Source organism: Cariama cristata, unplaced genomic scaffold (genome assembly GCF_000690535.1).
Source record: "Cariama cristata isolate BGI_N322 unplaced genomic scaffold, ASM69053v1 scaffold35213, whole genome shotgun sequence".
In the NCBI taxonomy this organism is placed as follows: domain Eukaryota; kingdom Metazoa; phylum Chordata; class Aves; order Cariamiformes; family Cariamidae; genus Cariama; species Cariama cristata.
Genome location: NW_009608455.1, coordinates 1 through 18,783, shown reverse-complemented (window position 1 = coordinate 18,783; position 18,783 = coordinate 1). Strand labels below are relative to the sequence as shown.

Here is an 18,783-nt window from a genome sequence, read left to right as displayed (position 1 = left end):
AAATGTGCCGTGTTTGGGGTGTCGGGGGGGGGGGGGGGCGTGTTCTGGTATTTTTGAATAGCAGATTCAAGCTGTGTCTGTCCCCTCTCCTGGAGCTGTGGTGTATAATACTCTGTTTTGGGTTTTTCCTTCAGGGACCTAACACAATCGTGATCTGCATGGTTATCTTACTGAACATTGGTCTGGCCATCCTATTTGTACATTTTTTGACATGATGTGCCCCTCGGACAAGGTAAGAAGAGCAGTAAGATTTTATCCTCAATTTGTAGACATTACCATGGATGTTTTAGGGTTGACTGATGGATGAAAATGCATGGGCATTTATTCAACAGGTGCAATTACCTTGTATTGAGTGTTGAGATTCTCAGTTACCCCTTGTCTGTTCCAAGAATGATTTGTGGAGTAATTTCAGTGGATAGTTCTCGAGTCTTTGTAAAATGGTTTCCTCAAATGTGTTTTGCTCCCTCTTGACTCTGCTGTTCATCTGTGTCTGGGACAGGCGTTGCTGCTGATGGAGACTTCAGACCTTGGCGGGGATTAAATCTCAGCCATCTGGAAACACCTATGAGGAGGACTTGAGATCCCAAGGTTGCACTGCAAACATCAACCTTAAACAAAAGCGCCTGAAGATCATTTCAGTCTCCCTGCTCCCCAGGCTGTGGCCAGCCTCTGCAATCTACCAAGGAAAAGCCAGGGTTTCTGCAATTCAGCCTCCTTCTCTTCTTTGTATAAAATAGCAGTTGCCTTAAATTGTTCTCACCAAAGCCATCAACTGTCCTGTCTTGCCAAGGATGAGGGATTTATCTGTAGCTGTAGGAAAACAAGTGAGAAGGTCTCATACATGCACAGTGATGTGTTTTATAACTCCCTTGGTTGACACAGTGTCAGAGATTTCCCAAATAATATCATCCGTGGCGTGGAGATGAAGCAATACACAGCCCAGGATGACTCATGAGAGCCACGCCATGGCTAGGGGTGGACAACATTGCCCTCCATGCTTGGAAGTCATCCAAAGGGATGAACAAAAAGTCTTTCCTTTCCCCGTCGGCTGGAGTCATTTTCCACATATGAAGGACTGAAAGGAGGAGCAAGTTGAAATTGGGCTTGTTGAAGTGTAACCAGAGTCCTGCCCATGCCTGCTGATGCACCACGGACGGGGGCTGCGGGGTGGGGTGCGAAGGACTGGCTGATCCAAGGCTGTTCGTGCTTGGGGGGGGGTGCTGTGGGTGGAGATGGTGCCCATTTTGGGACCAGGCGCCATCCAAGTGCTCTTCTGCCACCAGCAATGCTCTGCACAGAAGCGTCTTGCAGTGGGAGACTTCCTGTTGTAACCGGAAAGGAAATAGTTGTGCTAAATTTGTCCCTTTACCCCTTTTTTCTATGAAAATGTTGCCAGTTACAATGAAAAGGAGGTACTTACTGAAAAATACCTCCGTACACCCGCAGGTTCTACCCCTTGGCACACTGGGCTGCAGGGGGATTCCTGGGCTCTCTCATTGCAACACAGTGAACAGAGTTTCCAGCCAGAGGATGCAGAGTGGCTGCCGTGGAAGAAGTTATGTTATTCCTGAAAGAAAAAAAGGTGCAGAGACCCGAATGACTCCAGTGTATTTGGGTGTTAGGCTCAAAAATATGCAGCAGCCAGACTTTCAGCAGTGGTAGAGTACAGTGGGGCAATTCTAGCTGTTATTCTTGTGTGTGAGGCTTAGAGGCCAGGGTGATTTGCACCAGTTCTTCCCAAAGCTGTGACAGAGAGTGACCTTTGGAAGGAGATGTTTCCATCATGATCTACTCTGATCCTCAGCAGTGCAAGCTTAGAAAGTCGGCACAGATGAAGTTACAGTTTGGTGTGAGGCTGAGTGCTTGGACATGTTTCTTCCTTCTTTTAAGAGCAATATGTATTTTCTGTCCCTTTTTAAGATAATCAGAAATGTTATTTATAGTTGGTTGTGCACCTCTGTGTATCCTGAAGTCCCACAGCACAGGACTGGGTGGGAAAACCTGAGGGACTGGAAAGAATGGGGAAACGATGGTTAGGGAAAAAAACAGATGCCCAGTCTGCTCCAAAGGTCAATCTGAAAGGACTTCAGAGACGGGGTGGCAGACAGGCAGGGGTTTACACTGACTGGAGATACAGGGCAAAACCTGCCTGATTTATCTGCTCTAATTATGGCATAAGAGAGTGAGAATAATTTAGTACTTTTCTTTGTGAACCAAGTTTATTTTTTAACCTTACTCAGCTCAGGAATGTTGCCACAGTAGCAAATATGTGGTGTTAACTGTGGGAGAAGTGAATGTGATCCCTTCCTAAAAGCCATGTGGCTGTACCAGTCCTGAGAAAGCTGTGCAGCATCATCTACACTTCCACAGAGCATAGATTAGTAGCAATTTGCTTCTTTTCTTTTTTTCTTAAGTATAAATGTGTTGCAAACCCCAGGCTCTGCTGCCTTTGACATTTTATCTCCATTTGCTGGCACTCACTTGCCAGCTCTGCAGTTTCAATATGCCAATTGCTTTGATTAACCACCAAGACAATTTCCGTTGAGACCTGAGGGGCTTTTATTTATCACTAAGCACAAAAATGGATCTTCTTCAACAATGCTAAGGTAATCCCCCTCACCGCCGCAATTTTTTATGCATGTGATGTGCGCTCAGTAATGTGCTTTCCTCCTAGTAACCTTCTGAGAAAAGTCGGTAGATTTGCTTTTATGTGACGTATAAATATATCCATATTGTGCTGAGATATGGATATATATACATATATATATAGCCCCTTAGGGATTTTGTTTTCTTAGATGCAAAATAACAGATTTACCTCAAACTGCATGCTTTCAAAACTGACTAGGATATTGTGTTATACTTTTCAGGTCTTACAAAGATGCAGATACCTTTCACCCTTCACACAAAAATACCTTCATCACAGATTTTGCAAGCTGTTTACTACAATCTGTGTACTACTGTCTGGAGTTTTCTGTCGGTTGTTCTGCTGGATTACGTGCAATAATAAACAATTATCTGCTCACTGTATCCACGTGGATCTTTGCAGGGGAATCGCCAGGTTTCTTTCCAGGTTGACACATTCACTCCAGTCTTAAAGGAGAGTTCATCAACATGTGGTGCAGAATTTCATAGGTGGCGTCCAGATGGTTTTTAGCTTTTTCCCAATATCTGTTTCAAAACCTTACATTTTTTGTTGATGGGGGGTGCTTTGCAAAGAGAATTGTTTTCACTTACTGTTTTCTAAAGGTTTAGTGCCAGATGTTTGAGGATACCTCCAGCTTTCAGAGCAAGTTCTGTGTGCTGCCATCACGCTGGCCTCTTCCAGAGGCTGCACGGGGCCCGGGGGGAAGGTGGCGGGGCCCGAAAGCCTCCCCAGGCGATGCAGACAGCCGCTGACAGGTCCCTGTGCTGCCTCCTGACCCCAGGGCTGCTGCCAAGTTTCTTCCAAGCTGTGCATTGCTGCCTGCTCCTCCGGCACTGCGGTCCTCCTGGGTTTGGAGAAGGCTGATTCTCCTCTGCCTGTGGCCTGTCCTCTCACTCAGCCCCTTGAAATGGCCAAAGGGAGAGGAAAGCCAGGTGCGAGAGGGACAGGGAAATGGCAGTCGGGGAAGGGTGCTTTACAGGGGAGGATGGGAGAGCAGAGCCCAGCGCCAGCCAGGGCTAGCAGGGCCCGGGGGCCCAAGGAATCCAGAGTAGCCGAAACCTTCAATCCTTTTTCTATTTCTGGAGTGTCTCACATGAGCAAAGCCGGGCTGTGCAGAGGGGCTGGCAGGACGCAGGCTCAGCCTCCGTGGGCATGGGCAGCAGGGTCTCCCCTGGCTTCTGCAGGACACAAGGGGTCTCATGGCAGAAGATTTCATGTTCTAGTGGAGGCTTAAAGAGCTGAGTTCGTGAAATGATGGCTTTACTCTCCTGTGGACTTGTTTTGCTTTTGGTATGGGAGGAACCAGCAGCGTCTCATTCATCCAGTCTCTGGGAGGAGGCTGGGGGCAGCGGTGTAACCGGAGCCCTTTGCACCTCATAAATCTCAGGCTGATGAATGGAGCAGATCTTTGGCCCATGTGTGGCAGAGGCAGCAGGGAGGGAGGTGGGTCTGCTGCTAAAGCAATGACGTACTCCTTCAAAAATACTAATAAAGGCAAAACGAAAAGCCTGCCTCTTCTCCAGGGTAGGGGGAACAGTGCTGGGTCTCTGCCTTGGGAGCTGGTGGTTTCAGGGGTAATGTCCCAACACTGCTCCTGGCCAGGCGTCCCCGGGTGCAGGCAGGGAGGTGTCCGATACGTGAGAAGTGGGATAAAGGCAGTGGCCTGATCCTGTGACCGAAGGGCAGCAGCCTTACCCTCCACCAGTGGGAGGGAAGGTGCAATCCGAGCCCCGGTGTCCTTTGAGCACGACCTGCCCAGGCATCCCGGGGACGGCCATGCTGCCCTCCACCATCCCTGCGGGGCATCGGGGCTGACAGGAGCAACCCCCTCTCTTGGCCTTCATCTTTGCAGGAGAAGAAGAGTCAGAGCCAGGACCAAGGTGGCCCCAGCAGCGACTAGGTGCTGGGAAGCGCAGAGAGGTTACTGTGCTCACTTCTGACCCAGGAGCTGGCTCTACGCCACCACCTTCACTCCAGGACCCTTCCTGGAAGAAGCCAAAGTGAGTCCTAGGAGCATTAATACAACAGGGAATAGCCACCATTAGGGACTCCAGCAAAATGTTCTCTCACGCCTGGCCACGTCTTAGCCCCCAGCTCTGGCTTTGAAAGCCTTCTCCTCCTGCGTGGCCAAACCAAGGGCGCACCATGCCCAGCTTGGGACCAGCAGCAAGGGGCCCCGTGGCAGCCACCTGCTCCTGTCCTCTTCTGCCAGAAGCACTGGCACTGCATGGCTGGGAAATGTTGCTTTTATTTTATTTCCTCTGAGCAGCCACCAACACTGTGCCCAGGAGGACAGACAGGGTCAGCCAGCACAGGAGGACAATGGGCCCTTGCTGACCATCTCAAATTCATATTAGCACTGGGACCATCCCAGGACTTTCTCCTTGAGAGGGGAAAGCTTTTAAAGACTTCCCAGCTCGTGGCTTCAGGCATTCTCTTTTGGAAGAGCAGCAAGCGGCTGCCAGCGCACTCACAGCATCCTCTGCTGAGAAACAGCACAGAGCACAATTCACAAGGTGGTTATTAAAGAAAATTCAGCAATTCTAAAACATAGATTGTCCTTAACATCTGGGTCTGCATTTAAACCCTGGCAGGGCAGAAATGGACAGGGCTAGTTAACTGCTAAACTGGGGGTATTTTGATAAATTAGAGTGAGTCCTGTGGGACTGGCAATCTTCGATCTGCTGCGCATCACAGCACGCTCCCCAAAATAGATGCCTTGGTTTGAAAAGATGAGGAGCAACCTCTGAGGGAGTAGAGAGAAGGCAGGTCCTGGGGCAGCACTGGCCAAAGAGGTCTCTGGAGGCATTGGGAAACATGGCTTGCAAAATAAATAACTGCTGAGTGATTACATTAATATTGCTGTAGGTCTATCCCCCAGGCTTTATTAACAGCTCCTTAATTGGGGCTTGCTTGAACTAATTAGTTCAAAGAAGCAGCTGGGGGCCAGACCAGATTGAAAAGGGGCTGTATCTGATTCATTCCCTAATGGGTGGTCCACCCTCTCTTGTGTCTCTGAAAAATTTAAGCAGTTGCTCAGCATCCTCTTCAGTAACCTGAGTATTGCTAGTTTAAAGGTACTACTATTTTAATTTTAATAACGTGCTCTTTGCAGGATTGTACCAGAGAGTGGAGGCCGAGCTCTAATAGCCTGCTCTGGTTGCAGGGAGGTGCTGGGTGTTCTTGTGGTCTTTTTGGCCCTTTTTTAGGAAACTGCTGATGTTTTGTGGGTTACTCCAAAATGTGGCCCTGGGGTGGGCTGGCTCCTGGGTGCTGGCCAGGATGGCAGGGGCAAGGCTCTCCTGAAGAGCCATCAGCATGGCCATGCACAGGCTGGCATGGATGCCCGATTTCCCCCCCTGAAAGCGCCTTTTCTACCACCCACATCTAGAGACAAGGTTAGAAGACAACCTGACTGGGGCTTAAACTGAAGATTTTGGTAAGTGATTTAAAATTCTGTGTTTTTCAGGAGTAAATAACCCTTGCTGGGGGCCTGTCTGTGCACTGCATAGAGGCAATTACTGTGTGGCCTCTATCACCGATGTGTTGGGATCAGCCAGATTCAGGTAAACATGCTGGATGTGGTGTCTCCTAAATGGAAAATCCCTGATGAGGGCCATGAGCTTTAGCCAGCCTGTGGTTCTCCCAGCCCATAAACCTCACTCACCCCTCTCACTCACCCCTCTCCCACTAGCCCTTCCTCAAGCCGCTGCCTCCTCTGTCCCCCTCTCTGCACTGCTCACAAATTCATCCCCCTCCCTGGGCTCTGTGGCAGTGCCAGGTCCCCCCTCTCCGGCCAGGGGATTTGTTTTCTGTGTAATCGAAGAAAGCAGATGGCATTTTACCAGGTCAACAAGCACTGGAAGGGCTTTAATTAAGAAACTAACAGGTTAGGTCAAATTGAGGAGTGGCTTCAATGTGGTAAATTATTTAGGAGTAATAGATTCTCTATTTGGTGGCATATTTATAAACTCGCAGCCTATGTTCAGGCTGTTGAAAATAAAAGCTGAGGGTAAAATGCAGCTTCAGACTTTGAGCAGGGTGGGGTGTTGCAGGGTACAAGGTAATCTAGGCTCAAGCTTGAAGGAGACTCTTTGATTTCTTATAAGGAATTAAGGTTTTTATTCTGACCCTGGATATCTAGGGGAAGTTACAGTGATGAATAATTTCTTTTAATTCCTTTCTGCTGGTGATCTATTTCTCAACAGCATGCAGCTGCCTGTCTTCTCAACCAGCATCTCCTTAGCAAGCGAAGTGCTGACCTTCCACCTCCCCTTCCACCTAAAACTCTCTCAAATACTCCTAACATGTCAGAATAAGCGCAGGCAGGAGCAGGAACTCATTCCTCATCTGCAGAGTTTAATGCTCTGGTGCGTTTGCTGGAGATCTCGTGGTGCTGCGGGAATTTATCTGCCAATTAGTTCTCAAAAAATAACAAAGGGTCACTCAGTGCTTGGCAGATAAGGGCAGAAAGGGGAGAAGAGAACTGGGGTTTATCCTGAGTATGTTGAACAAAAATTTCAGAACTATCAATTAGCTGTTGGCCTGGGGCTGAAATTTAATTAAGAGAATAGTGCTTTTAGGATGTCTGGCAGGGAAAAAGCATAAAGGGGAACACTGAAGACTGGAAATGTGATGAGGAGGTGGAAGAGATCCTGCTGGAGATGCTTTGGAGTTGAGCTGCTACTTGGGTTCGAAGAGATCAAGGCTGTCTGACAAACTGCACATCCCATGCCTGAGAAATGCCTTAGGGCAGGATGCAGGTGGGTTTCCAAGCTCAGACAGTAAATCCTCTTCCCACATGGCCTCAGGGCAAAGCTGGCTTTCCTGCTGCTCTCCACACCTGCAGCCACAGGGTGAAGGGCTGGGGGACACAGGACAGCCCACCCCCGAGGAGATGCTGCCTGTGCTTGAGGCCCTGGGGCGGCACCATCCTCCATAGCCCCCAGCCTCAAGGGCAGCTGGGCTGGGTTGGGCTTTGCTGCTGTGATCTAGTTATTGTAACATCACAGGGATGCAGAGTCCCAGTCCTGGTTCTTCCTCTTCTCCAACCCCACTGTGTTTGCAGGGTGTTACCAATTTACTGCATTGCTAAGAAAGGATAATTTTTCTCCTCTCTTTCTTCCTTGCCATCCCCTTATAACTTAGAACCCTTATAGGTTAGTTGGCTGGAGAGCAGGGAGGGAAAGGGGAGAGGAGAGGATGAGATGCTGCTGGCTGTATGTCTCCGGCTGTTGGGGCTGGCTATGGTTTGTGTGCACCCAAAGGTGCCTGTGTGCTCAGGGTCCTGCACCCCAGGGAGCTGCAAGCTACAGCTCGGTGTGAAGATGAAGAAAATTAATTCCTGTGCTGGCTAGATAGGTCATGGAGTGGCTTAAGGGGAGGAAGCTGTTATGTTTTGAGGAGGTAACTCTGATGTATTGGAAGAAGGACTCATTAGCACAAGAGTCCAGCTTAGCTCTGGGCTATGCAATAAGTTGTTCCTGTTAGCCTCAACCCAACCCACGTAAGAGCTGATGAATCTGAAGGTAAGCCCTGACACATCCAAACCTCAGCCCTGGATTTTGCCATGTCCAGGGGACCAGCAGCCACCCCAGGGTTCCCCTTTCTCCTCCTATGCCTTACCCGTGTGTCACCTCAAGGCACCCAGAGCCTTACTGCTCTGGTTTGTGCGCAGATGCTTTTATCAATGGCTTGTTCTAAGCTGCTACGGTAAAATCTGTGAACCTGTACTAGAGAAAATATTGTTACAAGCAAATTGCTTCATTTCCTAGTTTCTTTTGCTAAATGGAACAATTTTCTCACATCATAGCAAAACCCACTTCCATTTTCTACAAAAAGCAAATCCCAAATATCTGTGCAGAACTTCCTTAAGAACAATGAAGAAAGCTTTGTTCCTAAACTCCCAATATACACAGAAGAGTGCAAAAATGGCATGAATCCTTAAATTTCAAACAGATACTTTTTCAAATAATTGCAAAAACCAGTGTTCTCTCTCTCCTCATCCTACAGTTATTTTGGGTGTAAAGTAGATAGTTTAATAACTCACAATAGAATAATCATACATGCAAAGCCACTCTACACCAAAATGAAATAGGTTCTGGACGGCTCCCGACACATCGGTGGGAGGCGAGGCCTTGTTCTCACTTGCCCGGGGAAGTGATTTCCCATAGATGCAGAATGGTTGCTTAATGTCCCGTGCTCTTAAAAAATATCACACAGATATTTTCCAAAGTGGATGCAAAAGTCCAAGATCTTTTTAGACTATAGTTTGGTGAAAAACATTGCTGACTAGTGAGGCTGAATTGGCTGCTCATATAATTTTTTTAGTCACTTGAGGGTTACTGGTGGCTGACACTTGTTTTATTTGGCAAGAACCTTAGCCTTTGGCTCATCTGTAATCTTTTTGATTTTACTCCTAGTCCAGATAGCCTCTTGCAAGTTTGGGGCAAGTGTCCTTGGTTTCTTGGATGCTGCAGGTCATGAATGTCCACTTTGCTTACAAGATGATAGCAGCAATGAGTGTTTTTAATGTCTTATAGTCAGTGTGTCACTTCTCACAAAACGCTTGATGGACTTTCACAAATTATTCTCAGGAAATAAGAGAATTGCTCAATTCACCTGCCATTGAAATGCAACCGTAGCTGGGATGGAGAGCAATGCTGCTTGATGGTATGCAGCAACACCACACCGGGGCTTACAGGACAAGGCTATGGTATCCAGCTGAAGCAACTAGAGGAATTTGGACAGAAAAGGTAAAATTATCCAAAAGAAGCTTAGACCACAATGTTGGAAGTATTACTGTTACCTTAGGGAACGCTCATTATTAGTTTGTTCCCTTTTCTGTAATAAACCCAACTGGTCTGGACCTTGGGTTTATGTGCTACCAGCACTGTGGTATTTCCAGAAGCGTAAGGTGAGGTTCATGATATCCAACATTGGATATCATGATATCCAAGCTCAGTTATTCCTAACATAAGAGTCTCCACCTGAGAGCGCCCCGTTACAGTCAATGGATAGAAATAGTCACATCTCAGGAGGTACGCCTGTGCCTCAGAGGACTATGCTGAGATGAGAGGAGCTGCGTCCTGGAGGTGCCTGATTGTCCATGTTAACTCTAAAAGGACTCTAGAGGAGCAGCTCACATGGGATGTCTGTGCTGCAGGCATGTGAATTTGGGTAGGTGAATCTCACCTTATAAGAAAACTGGTGCAGCAGAAAGAGCTCTGGTGTTTGGGGTTGTTTTTTTTTTTTCCTCGAATGCCCTTCTCTTTCTGGATTGCCTTTCAGTGCTCTGGCCCAACTCAACAAACAATTGCACGTAACACAGAATGGCATTGCACTGCTATATTTAACTACAGATTCTTTACAGATGCTGAACATTGACCTGTGTCTAACACTTCACCAAACAAGAATAAATTAGCATTAAGGAAAAGCAAATTAATTTGCGTCTAAGAATCTGTTTTGTTAAATGCCTTGGAGAGGTATTAAATTAAGCTTGCTGCAATGCCAAAGCACTTTCTATTGGCACTTGCCCAACACAGTGCATACAGCCACATAGCTCCCACTGCCTGCATTGTTTCAGGATCCCAGGATTTATTTGGCAGGCTTGTTCTTCTTTGCAGGTGCAGGGAGACTGTTCAGGTCGTCTTGTTCGGTGATGATGTGATCAGAGCTATCGTGAGAACAGTCCTTCATAACACTGTAGTACACCGGGGCGGTGTACGGCACAGGGTTCTCGGCACTCTTCTCTTCACACTTGCATAACTTCCTAAAGGCAGCCCTGAACTTCTGCGACATGAGGTTGTAGATGATGGGGTTGATGGCACTGTTCAGGTAGATGCACATGCGGCAGAAGAGGAGGAACCAGATGTTCAGGTATGGAGGGTCCATGAAGGAGTTCACCACCACCAGTGTGCGATAAGGCATCCACAGAAGGGCGAAGAGGACCACCACGACAGCCAGCATTTTGGTCACCTTGCCGGTGGGGATATGCAAAAAGAGAAAGAGTCAGATGATGCTAAATCTCCAGCAGAGCTTTCCCACCTGGAGAAACGGTGCGGACAGCTAACTCTGTCTACATATTGCTTGTATCTCTCTTTAAGCGTTTAAAATAGACACCCAAACCATGGGACTATTCCTCTCTGAATCCATTTTGTTCCTGAAAGTCTTGCATAAATAAACCCCTTAAATGATAGGTTTTCACCTACCATTGAAGAGCCTTTAAAACTCTTTAAGACAAGCATCCACCAGCCTGGAAGTGGTCTGCAATAATCATAAGAATTTCTGTACCAGAAAGCAAATTTGAAAATTGTACATAGCAACAAATCAATGGGGGAAAATAACTTGTGCGAAAGTGGGGACCTAAGTTTTGGGATGTCATGGGGTATATCTCAACTCCCTGCCTAGGATCTCTGGGTTTCCTGTCCCATCTACATTGTTCCAGGGAATCAGCTCCTGGTACAGAGCAGCACTGGGAGCAGAGGAGACTGTCTGGAGTCTTACACAAATTTCTACTTGTGCTGATATGGGAGTTACTTAGCTAATTGGCATGGGTTATTTTAATTTGCAGCACGCTAGGGAGGTACTACATTAACATATTAGGAACAAGAAGATCTTGTGAATTCAGAAGTGAGCAGTAATTGCCCTCAGCTCGACTCAAGCTTATTTAAGAAAATGGGGTTTTGTACTGAAACTTCAGCGATCTTAATTTCAACAGCTATTTCTGGTAGGTGGCAATCATCCTCCAACAAATACTTACAGAATACACATGTGCCCAAGGAGAAAAGTATGAGTAAACACTGATGCTGCATGCATATTAAGGCAGCAGTGTTTCAAACGTCGGAAGGGGAGTTGTGCAATGGTTCCAGTTTCTGATATGGAAATAAGCACTTAGATCGCATTCACAGTCTCTTGGCTTTTCTTGGAGTGCTTTTTTTACTTCATCACAAGCAACTACACCATCCTGTAATACTGTGAGTAGAAATCAGGGGTGGTTGGTAGTGGCAACAAAACCTTCCCTACAAGAAAGGGACTATTAGCAAGCTGAGGCTGAAATAGAAGTGTTTCGTGTGTGTGTGTGGTTTAATGGGAATGTGAGGACACTTCCCAGAATAAGATCTTGCAGGGATATGGTGAGTGCTGAGGCTCTTGCTAAGACTACAGCATGTTTGCTGCCACAGTTTGTTGCCTTTTGGGAAAGATATAAGCGATTGTACGAGTTGAATCAGTAAAAGGTAGCTTCAGAGCTTCTTGATGCCTTTTACAAGGGCTGGCTGGATCCAGAAGAGCGAGAGCCATCTCACAAGCTTTTTGTTTCAAGCCACCCTACCTAGTGCGCAAGTGCTAGGGTGATAATCTGGTTTATAGAAATATTCCTGAGTAGATAGGCTGGGAGTGGACAGCAGCCGCTTGGCACATACTTGACCATGATCAAAATCTCTACATGCCAGCATGGCTGTAGCCGCTGCCTCCGCCAAGGCTGGCAGGGCAATCCAGGCTCGGCCGCCCCTTGCTAAGGGAAGGAGCATCCTGACAGCAGTGGGGAGACCATATTGTTGTGCTCTGCACTGCAAGACCTGGAAACAGAGAGCTCCCGATACCAGATCAGTGCAGGAAGGAGCAGATTTTGCTTCAACACCATATGCCACATGAGCAGCGCATATAGATGGGACCCGTGTTCTCTACTGTTCTAAGCATCTTTATGGCAAACAGACACAGCAGTGATGGAGCATTCAGCCAGCCTGTTGCCTTCCACAGACTCGCTTTTGAGGTTTGCAAAGAGAATTGCTTTTGCCATATTTTTGATGCATCTGAGGTTTGTTTCCCGAGAATCTGAATGAAGCTGAGCTGAACAAAACTGTGCTAATAGCTGAACCCTACAGCAAAATGCAGCCAACTTCTCAGCTTAAGTGATCCTAAGTACCATTTCACTGAGAATTTAATTCCCCTCTAAGCAGTTTATTCTTCCTGGGAGATAAGGGCAGGCTCTGTGCTTTTCCATCCCATGCAGAGACTGAACATATCCCTGTCCTGCCTGGAAGGGTCCACATTAAAGGGCTGTCTTGGGGGTAAGATTGGTGGGAGTCTTTCCATCAAGTCCTAGGCAGCAGGATTACTGCAAATTATGCCCTGGGAAAGTGAAATGCCACACCTCTGCAGGTCCTCACCGAGACACAGGCACCCCTCACTTGGTGGTTGTCTCCGCTCCTGCGATGCAAAGTTACCCCATGCAGGGCTGGGGAGAATAAATCCCTGGGCTTTTTATACACTTAGCTCTGCTCTCTGGCAGGTGTCCCTTCTGGCCAGGAGCCTGCTGTATGGCTGAAATGTCTCCTTGAAAGCTAACACATTAATACTGCTCGTGTCCTGTCTCCTGAGGCTGAAACATGTTTGGCTTTTTGACTGTTGTAACTCTCTGCCTTGTTTTACTGTTCAGGAGCCCACGGTGGTTGTGAACAGTGATCTGAACTCTGTACCCGAGTGACAACACCAGGGGAGCGTATCCTAATAAGGCCAAAAAGTAAGTTCATTCCGGTCCTTTCTGAGGCCAGAAATGTAGTCTGGAAAAAACCACAGTGATTCATCTGCTTTTTAGCCATAACTGCCTCTGCTTTTTGGCTGCTTGTTAGGGAAATGCCGGCAGTGCTAGTGAGTGCTCGCCCAGCTCCCTCCCAAGCAAGCTCCCGACACCTCCCTCCAGACCATGGAAGACCACAAAGTGCTGTCATCCAAACAGCGCTTCCTGCTACCCTTCCTACAGCCCGGTGAAAAACCTGTCTTTGTCCTGGGAGGGGAAACCGGCTGGGAATGGTACCATGAGGATTTATTACATCCGTCTCACTCAATGCCTTCAGTGCTCCCCAAGGATGCTGCCCCCAGACCACAGGCAGCCGTGCCCTGAGCTTGCTGTAAGATTGAAATTTGCCTTTTTATGCCAACCATCCGTACGGACCGTGTTCTGCTGGGTGTGACTTTGGCAAAGTTGTGTAGACACAGGATGTCTCCTCTGGATCAAACCTAATGGTCTATCCCAAACTCACTGTTGTACCTCCATCGTAGGGAAAGAAATCTCCAGCATCATCTGCATGCACAGCTGAAACCTGTCTCTGTGCCTTTCCTCACTCTGCCTGCTGAGGTGAGTAACTACAGAACACTTGAGGTGCTCTGAACTTACTTCTGGTGCTCATCTGAAAAATGAACCTAATCAGCACTAAGGAGAGTTTGGGACATTTATCCCTAACTGGACTAGTCCTGAGTTACGGCTCCAAAAAACTAGCTGCACCCAAAAAAGCCAGAGCTTTGCTGTAACCCTGAAGCATCCCTCAGGGAAGCGCCAGCTCATCAACAACAATTTTTCCGACAAGTGTTTTGCAACGACTCTGTTGTACATAGTGTGTTCACACAACAGCTGTAAAGGAGCTACGGATAGAAACAAGACAAGGGCTTGTAGACAGAAGGAGATGTTTTACTAGAACAGTTGATATTTAGGTGAAAACCACTTTTGAGCATGTCAGCCAGTGTTGCTGGATGGCCAAGGATATCTGCTGTACAGACCCCTGACTACATCCTGGGTCCCTACACCAAAGCTAAGGGCCAGTTCACCTTCCACCACCACCAGCCAAGCCCGGGGTAACTTCTAGAGCAAACCCACTGTGAGCATCCTTCTCGCTCCAGACGAGATGATCGGCATCTTGCGTTCCCACGCAGCCCTTCCAACCCATCCCCTCTCACAGCGCTGTGTCCAGCCTCTGGCCCTGTCCTGGAAGCCACAGCCCCTTCTCCCCAGCCGGTGTCACCCCTCCTTGCCCAGGCACCCCCAGCCGGAGCGCAGCACCCTTTTTTAGGAATCCCGCTCCCTCTAGCGGTCCCTCTCCGGCAAGTGAAACACGTGCTTCCAGGTGGCTTGGTGCTTCTTTCCCTGGCCCTTTCATCTATAGGTGTCAAATGCAGCAAAAACTCACGCCTTGCATTGTCCTGCTCTGGACTAAGGTGTTTTAGAGGCACCAGCGAAGGAAGAGCAGCACCTTCATACTCTGCAAAGCAAGCAGTGCAGCGCTGGGGCTGCGTAGGAGCACATCCACAGTAAACACCCCCAGCCATCCCGGCTCTTTAGAGTCAAGGGAGAAAATTGGGTGCTTCTGGGGTAGCCCCTTTTGGATGTCTCCCAGGGGACTCTGGGCACAGGCCCTGGAGGAGCCAGTTCCTCTATAAAGAGAGGCCAGAGGAGAAGTGCTGACATGGGTGCCCGTACCCTGGTCAGAGGGATCTCCTGAGCTACACACACCCAACGCCTGTCCTCCCACCCTGCTCTGCTCTCCTGGCCGACAGATCCTCTGGAAGTCAAACCACCCTCTCATACCACTGGTCTGTGATGGGAATCTAGCAAATTGTGCACCGTCACCCCAACAAACCCAAAGGTGTTTGCAGGGTTGGGGTCCTGCTTCGCCACATCACCGGGACGCAACCTGCTGTCTGCAGGGTCTCGCGAAGCTCTCGCTGCACATGTGAAGCCTGTCAGACAGCAACACTATTGCTGTTTTGGACCAAACTTGCAAGCGTGATTTCTAATGGTGTCTTTAATGGTTTAGTCTGCATGGTGATTGCATTTTAAAGAAGCTGCCCCCTCACTTCAATCTTCCCTGCTGGTAGGACATGCATCGCTTTCATGGTCCTCACTTCTGACGCTCAGGACAAAACAGTTTACCAAAGGCCCCCATGGAAATTCCTGGTGACATTTCAAGGGCTGTCAGCACTTCTCAGGAGAGCGTGAGAGGTTGATGGCATTACCCATCAGGCTGCCCTTTCCTTTCCACCCTGGCCACGGGTGATTAATGAGCAAGGAAACCTGCTTCTGAGCTCCTCAGCCAGCATCAGCTACCGCAAAGCAGTGTCCAGTGGTCCGATGAGATCCATCTGTGTTTCTTCTTTCTGCAAGTTTCCTCTGGTTTTGAGGGCAGTCAGAAAATCAGAGCGAAAACCTTTCTTCTGGTGAAGACAACACAGGACACCAGTGTCCAGGCTGCTCCCTTTTAGGGCTCGTACCTGCCCATTGCATGGGGGCTTTTTGCCATTGATTTTCTTGGAGGTGAACCTCATCTGGAGAAGACCACTCAGGTCCCTTCTGTTCCTCTCTCCTGGTGTCCCATGGATCCAGGTGCTGGGGGAGCCATAGCCTCCCTGGGACTCTGCCCTGCCCCTTCACGTGGGCACATGCACCTCTGTCTCCGTCGTGCACAGGTCCCACTGTGGGGTCCCACTGGCCACAGGAATGCTCTCCTCTGCATTCACTTTTAATCTCCTCCTCTCATGCAGCATCTCCATCTGTCAGCTCTGCTGGCATGACTGGATTCAGCTACCTTCTTTCTCGGGTTAAAATCCCTTTCTTAATGATCTGCCCATTCCCCAGCACTCAGCCCGCACTTCCCTCTGCTCTGCCCCAACCGCCCCTCTGGGGTCCTGCACGCTGCAGCAGCTCCCCCAAAATATCATTCCTGTGGCCCTGGCTGCCCCTCCTCAGGGAGACAAATTGAAGGCAGAATCCAGTGCTGACTCCTTGGGGTCTCAGGCGGCCTCTTTCCTCCCTGGGTGGTTGGGTTGTTGGTTTTTCCCTCATAACTACATGCAGAATCATCAGTCACTGCAGCTTCTGCTCCTCAATCCATTGCACCACCGGTAAAAACCTCCGGCTGGATTTCAGGCAGTGCTCAGGTGGACTTTCTCTGACAGGACCTGGAGTCATTATGCTCCAAGCGCTGCTGCTCACGCTGCCCGAAACTCTTGTCAAAATAGCTGTGTGGTTTTACTCGGGCTTTGGTGCACAGACAACTTATTTCTGCACTGAGCATCCAGCAGATCAACCCTTCAGCAATGAATCAAACAAAGTTGAACATCCTGGTTTTTCCTCCTCTGATTTTATAGACAGTCATATAAATTTCCCTATGATTACACATAAAATGAAGAGATTGTGTTCTATGTCATATCCAACTTGTGAAAGATGTTTATGGAAAAACCTGGATTGCAGCCACCTCTGGGGCACAGCACTGCATCCATTTGACAGCCACCAACCCCTGTGCCAGCCACCTAGCCCACATGCCACCAGTGGCACAGCTGGGGTTTCTTCCTCTATCACTCTCAATACAGCTTGCTTTGAAGAGCTGCTGGTGTGAAATCAGAAGGAAGCATTCAACAAACTATAGCTGGAAGCCCTGGAAAACTGCTTTACAGTTTAAAAATTCAGTGCCATCCTTACTCCTAATGATGCCAGCTCTGTGATGGCAGGCCAGCCAGGGGAAGTCTTTGCATGCTAAGATATTTTGAGAGGTAACGATGATCTCAAAAAAACTCCCAGCGTAACAGAAAAGAGAGCAGAAGGTGTTTCCAGGAGCTGGAACACTCGGCATCCAGCCCCATCAGCCTAATGATGCTGGAGCACGCTGTGTGGGGCACGGCCACTCCACGGCACAGCACGACACGGGGAGCAGCACAGCCCCTGCAGCGGCTGCTCTGGAAGGAGAAGTCCATGGACCTGCACCTCTCGGTACTGCCTTGTCGTGTGGAGACCTCACTGCCGAACACCCTGCACAAGGCTCCCGCAGCAGCCAGCGGCCCTAGGAGAGCAGGCAAATACTTTTGCAGAAGTCAGGACTTGCTTTAAACCTTTCTGTGCTGGAGCAAAAGTGAGAAGAAGCTGAACTGGAAAGACTTAGAAGTTCATGAAGAAATACACGTTCTCTGGACTGTTTGCCTCCCCTCCGTGGCTCTGAATCATCTCTCCTGGGGAACGGAGGTTCCTATGCAAGTCAGGCAACGAGATACTCAGCTGAAGCCTATTTCAGGCTGTCTGGAAATCACAACAGAACTGGTGATTTCAAGGACTCCAGCGAGACTCTCAGATTCAGCCCTTTCCTTTAAAATAGCGCATGCCTCTGCCTATTCAAAGTTTGAAACCGGAATGGGATGGTCTCCTGCAAACAGCCAGCTAGCAGGTAAGAGTGTCCCATGTCTAGATACTGACCTGTCCAAAGAGATGGGGCAAGAGACAGCAATTGTCCGTGTGGACAGAGAAAGAGGAGGAACGAGAGCAGAAGGAGGTGGGAGCAGAAGGAGATGGGGAGCGAGCAGGCAGCTGAATAACAGAGGAGTCACTGAGAGGCAAACACACCGTTGTGACACCGGGGTGCCTTCCCCTCGGTGCAGGGACAGGGGGGCTGCAGCCAGGGTTGGACTCAGAGGGCAGGCGTTGTGCCAGCTCTCCCTTCCATTTGCTTCTCTAAATCTGAGCTCACCTGCCCAGGACCCTGTCTGGGAGGTGAGTCCTGCTGGCATAATGTCACCCAGCAGTCCCCTCCTCGGGAGGCAATTAGTAATCAATTAGCCAGCAAACATCCCTCCACTCCTGCCTCTCCCAAGTGATGCTGGAGACCTGTCCTGCTCCACCAAGCCCAGCCAAAGCAGGAGGAGCCCATGCGTGCTGCCAGACCCCAGCTGGGCTTGGTGGGGGTGGCTTCTGTGCAGCAAACCAACCCTCTCCACTCCCTACACAAAGGCAAGCAAAATATTGGGGGATCCCATCCCCTGCTAGAATGCCCCTCAAAGCACTGAGCCCCTGCCAGCGCTGCCTGCAGCCCAGCATATGCCCCAGCCCGGCGGGGAGCCCCTACCTGCTTGCGGGAGCTCAGGGCCCCCTTGTTGCCCCGGCAGGAGAGCTTGAGGGAGCCGCCCTGGTGCGTGGAGCCCAGGCAGGAGTGCTGCGGGGTGGCGGGCAGGGGGCTCATGAAGAGGATGCGGGCAATGAGGCCGTAGAGGACAGTTGCCAGCCCCAATGGGATGACATAGAAGACAGCAAAATCCAAGAAGTAAATGGGCATGTAAAGGCTTCTGGAGACCCGGTAGCCACAGCTGACCTGTGCCCCATCTGAGAAGGTGACCTGGGTCGTGTCCACCAGGAAGAACCACATGAGGCAATAGAGGGAGGTGAAGAGCCACAGCGAAGAGATGATGCGCTTGGCGCGGGACACGGTGCACAGGAGCTGCGCTTTGATGGCGTGGCAGATCGCGATGTAACGCTCCACTGTGAAGGCGGTGATGGACCAGGCGGAGATGTTGATGCCCAAGTACTGCAAATAGGTGATGCAGAG

The 18,783-nt window shown here is 49.2% G+C and overlaps 1 protein-coding gene across 1 annotated transcript; it reads right to left on the bottom strand.

Moving 5' to 3' along the window:
* Positions 1–10,240: 10,240 nt before the first annotated feature.
* On the bottom strand, positions 10,241–18,780 carry LOC104159265 (thyrotropin-releasing hormone receptor-like; the record flags this gene model as incomplete). Its single annotated transcript, XM_009697127.1, has 2 exons — positions 10,241–10,621; positions 18,307–18,780. Coding segments are annotated over 2 exons (855 nt in total), but the record flags the coding sequence as incomplete, so codon positions are not given.
* Positions 18,781–18,783: the final 3 nt, after the last annotated feature.